The 4,029-nt window shown below is 46.3% G+C and overlaps 2 protein-coding genes across 2 annotated transcripts; one reads left to right on the forward strand and one right to left on the reverse strand.

Moving 5' to 3' along the window:
* Nucleotides 1-1,401: 1,401 nt before the first annotated feature.
* LOC123176687 (uncharacterized) lies at nucleotides 1,402-1,972 on the forward strand. The gene is made up of 2 exons (XM_044590782.1): nucleotides 1,402-1,510; nucleotides 1,595-1,972. Exons 1-2 carry the CDS (start codon nucleotides 1,430-1,432, stop codon nucleotides 1,970-1,972), a joined length of 459 nt encoding a protein of 152 aa, XP_044446717.1. The 5' UTR covers nucleotides 1,402-1,429.
* Nucleotides 1,973-2,984: 1,012 nt separating this feature from the next.
* On the reverse strand, nucleotides 2,985-3,859 carry LOC123176688 (MAP7 domain-containing protein 1-like). Its single transcript, XM_044590783.1, has 2 exons — nucleotides 3,639-3,859; nucleotides 2,985-3,560 (listed from the first exon to the last, which is right to left on the reverse strand). The coding sequence occupies exons 1-2, from the start codon at nucleotides 3,852-3,854 to the stop codon at nucleotides 3,186-3,188; spliced, it is 591 nt and encodes a 196-aa protein (XP_044446718.1). The 5' UTR covers nucleotides 3,855-3,859; the 3' UTR covers nucleotides 2,985-3,185.
* Nucleotides 3,860-4,029: the final 170 nt, after the last annotated feature.

Raw genomic sequence — 4,029 nt, forward strand, 5'->3', positions numbered from 1 at the left:
TTTGTGTCGCCTATGAGTTTCTACAGTTGTGGTCCTGGGAATACCTCCCTGTAGGACGACCTCGTATAGTACAACCCATATACCCATACGACTTTGGCGAGGGTGCTAGCGCAACTATGGCCACCAGGTGGACAAAGGCACGGAAACGTTGGTCTCCAGATATTGCGAAAAATTGTTACCCTATGTACCACCAGCAGTTTGAGATACTTGATGAGGCAGAAGTCACATGGAACCCGTGGACTCAGGACCAGCTAAAAATGGTCTTTGATGCTCGACACTTCACACCAGGCATGTTGACCGATAGTGCATTCTGGCTGACTCGCTGCAACTTATTGTTCCTGTGGTGTGTTGAACCTTACAACCCAGAGCGTGTAATGAGACAGTTCAGTCTCTATCAAGAAATTCCACCACCTTTTCCCAGACGTATCGACGAGGAAACACATAAGTAAGATGTGACATCCCTAAATAGTTAGTGTCATTTTTAATTTACTAAACTCACACTTTGTTACATAATTTGCAGGCTAACAAATATGGGCAGGGGTTGGAGTTTATACGATTGGAGGGAAGAGAACAGTGAATGGGTACACAAGTGGGAAAATGAAGCGCTAGCAGATATAGTGCGTCAACTTAGGTATATTTTATGTACATTATTTTTTTACGATGATCATACGATGCGTGAAGATGCTTTGCTTTCATCACAATGGTTTATGTAATTATTTAATTTTGCAGACTGTACGATGGAAGTACAGATCAAGCGTACAAGCAGTGGTACTGCATGAACACACGTGCTAGCCTGGCCAGTCAGCCAGCTACTATACCAACACATCTCACACAAGAGGAGCAGGCGCGGAGACATGTTGAGCTGCATGCAGCTTACTATCGCGACCACCTGGTAATCACTTGTAACTTTTTTAGGTCCATCATTTCGTAATCATTTGAACTAAATAACATCCAAATATTGTTCAGCTTGAAAATGTCAACGAAGTAGGGCAGATGGCTACGGATAGCATGCCGGCCCAGGGCCCATATCGCAAGACATTCCAGAAACTTTTGCAACAATTCGTGGCAAAGAAGCTCAGATGCGGTAGAGGCGACGACGTTGCCACTGAAGCATACATGCCGGTAGCGAGGTCAGCCAGACCGAGTGCGGCACCGTCGTCCAGACCGAGCGAGGCTCGTACGAGCCATGAGCAATGGGGGGGAGGGTCCGAGTACTAGAACGACATTGCCACGACATGACTCATCTCTGCCGCTGCATCGCTCTTCTTCGATGCAGCTTCGTCAGGGGCAGACATCTCAAGACCATGGCACGGGCTTGGATTCGATGCCCGAGCAATTTCTTTCCCCTAACCCATATGCGTACACAGGATATGATGCATACACCCAAGGTGAGAGATCTCAGCCGTATCTCTCCACGCGAGGGATCCCCATGCCCGAGGAGACTCGTGTACCAGATTTAAACCAGCACCACGTACAATGGCCAGACAGTATAGGAGAGGGATATGCTCAGGTAGTCATGTTTACATTTCAATGCATTTACAATGATATCATATATTATCCTCTAACAGTTTGTTTAAAATGTTTCTATGTGCAGGACACACCTGATGTTAATTGGGGCGATGAGAACACCCAACGCGGCGTCAACACAGGCCTCCGGGGAGCATCACATGATCATGGCGTCAACACAGGCCTCCGGGGAGCATCACATGATCTTGGCGACACGGTTACGTCATTAGTTACAGAGTTCTTCGGAGGGGACGTTATTGGTCCATCTTTTATCCCCCCGGAGTCACAACCATACGCCTACAATTATGCTTCAGGTTCGCAACAAGGATTCGCGACTCCACCACCTACGCAGGACTCGCAGACACATGAAGCCGAATTGGAGTACGGCCGCGGTCTTCGTGTGCCCCGGCTACCTAATCGCTTGTCGCCTTCCGATCGTAAGGAAAGGCCAGGTGGTCGTCGTTAAGTAGGGTGATTCATCTATGCACGTGCGCGACCCATTGTATCTACATATGTGTGTATCAGACTTTTCAATTTGAACATCTATGTATGCTGAAATAAAAATGCACCAGTCAGGAACAATTTTCAAGCAACGCTTTCCCCTCAATATTTTCCCGCAAACGCTTTCCCTCCGTATGTTCCGCCACCTGTTTCCCGCCAACCCCTTCCCGCCATATCTTCCTGCCACCCGTTTCCCGCCATATGTTCCCGCCAACCCTTTCCCTCCATACCGCAGTCGTTCTTTCCCGCCATTTTCTCCTCTTTACCTATAAAACCCCCTTCAGACGGAGGTGGATAAGCATTCGAGTGTAGTGTAGTCGAGATGTCCCATTATCCTTTCGATCGTAGTTTTCACCCTGGGATGAGTAGCACTCTTCTGAGGCTAGCTACCGATTTCAGGATGGACAATAGGATAGTTCCATGGGACGATCTCACCGGTAGTGACACCATAATGAATGAGTTGGCTCACCAATTACGTAGGTCTGGGTGGCCTGAAAGGACCTATGAGGAGGTACGTAAAGAACTTCTTAGGTTGGATGCAAGGTGGAAGAAGGTTGTGGAGCCGAAGAGTGAAACTTTTAGAAGGACTGCAGAAAACCATCCATTTTTATGGACCGAGGAGAGCGAGGACGAAGATGATATCTTCATGCCGCCGCTTCCGGGTTCTGCATCGTCAAAGGGCAAGAGTTCTGCATCGTCCAAGGGCAAGAGTACTGCATCCTCGAAGGGAAAGAGTTCTTCATCGTCCAAGGGTAAGAGTTCTGTATCCTCAAAGGGCAAGAGTTCTGCATCGACGGAGGATGACGATGATGCCTTCATGTAGTTTTTAAGCTGTATTCCAGTTGTACCGTTTAATTCAGATGTACTTGCATTATTATTTTGTACTCTCTTATTGTAAGGCATTATGTTCTATATTAATTTCATTTTATAGTTGTTGCACGATGCTCGATAATTAGTGGAGGGAAAGAAAATGCCACTACTTTATTTTAAAACTATATATTTTTCCATCACGACAAGGTACAACTGAAAATAAGATACAACACGATAAGGTACAACTGAAAATAAGATACATCGTCGAATTTAAATAAAGCTACATTTAACTACTGAAATGAAGCTACATTAAACTGCAGAAATAAAGATACAAATGATTGCGAAATTTAAAATACTACCACAGGAATCTACTGAGTCCAACGTGGATATTTTCCTTTTCCATCGCCAGCTTCTTCTGTTGCCTTGGCCTGACGAGCCCTTTCTTTCTTTCTCTGTCTCTCCGCCTCACGAGCCTCCTTTCGCTGTCGTTCCTGCTCCTCCATGCGACGAGCCTCTTCCCTGTTTTTCTTTCCTATTTCCTCAAAAAAATGGTGTTGCTCCGCATAGTATTCTTTTAACTCTCTCTCTTGCTCTGCTTTCTCCTCAGCTTCCGCCTTCTCGCGTCGCTCTTCCGCAAATAAACTATTCCACGCACGGCGACTTCTTTCACGAATCTCAGTCACTGCCCAAGCCGGCTTCTCCGTGCCAATCCAACGATAGTACATGCACAGAGGCGGAGGAGACTACAACAAGAAACAAGAATGTTACTAAAGAATCAATGAAAATACCAACAATATCTATTCGTGATGGTTAAACCATACTGGAGGCTTGTCGTACTCTGAAATAGCTACGGCAGGATCTTCCTCATAATTGGCGCACATGAAAAACTTCATGCCCAACCAATCTGAAAAATCCGTCACCTCCTTCACCTTGCAAAGATCGCCACACCAACACCGCAGGACTGCCACCCCAGGAGGCAAACTTGCAGTCTTCATTTTCCTCGGCCTAATGCTTTGATCCGAACAAGGAAAACTCATATCGACTGAAAAAAATGTGTACACACTTTGCGCACTGGCGATTTCTAGGATGGCTAGACGAGAGCCTCGGTGTCTTCTTTTATAGGCTCAGACGATTAATGATGGCGAGAAAATAAGCGAGAACAGAGGAAATTAGGCGGGATATTTTAGGATCCCTGTACTGCCGGCACTACAG

Source organism: Triticum aestivum, unplaced genomic scaffold, assembly GCF_018294505.1.
Source record: "Triticum aestivum cultivar Chinese Spring unplaced genomic scaffold, IWGSC CS RefSeq v2.1 scaffold33438, whole genome shotgun sequence".
Lineage (NCBI taxonomy): Eukaryota > Viridiplantae > Streptophyta > Magnoliopsida > Poales > Poaceae > Triticum > Triticum aestivum.

Excerpts from the sequence above, each read along its gene's own strand:
- LOC123176688 (XM_044590783.1), bottom strand. The coding sequence starts at position 3,854 with ATGAGTTTTCCTTGTTCGGATCAAAGCATTAGGCCGAGGAAAATGAAG. Across the intron at positions 3,561-3,638 it reads CAGAGTACGACAAGCCTCCA|TCTCCTCCGCCTCTGTGCAT; the intron begins GTATGGTTTAAC and ends TTCTTGTTGTAG.
- LOC123176687 (XM_044590782.1), top strand. The coding sequence starts at position 1,430 with ATGCCCGAGGAGACTCGTGTACCAGATTTAAACCAGCACCACGTACAA. Across the intron at positions 1,511-1,594 it reads TAGGAGAGGGATATGCTCAG|GACACACCTGATGTTAATTG; the intron begins GTAGTCATGTTT and ends TTCTATGTGCAG.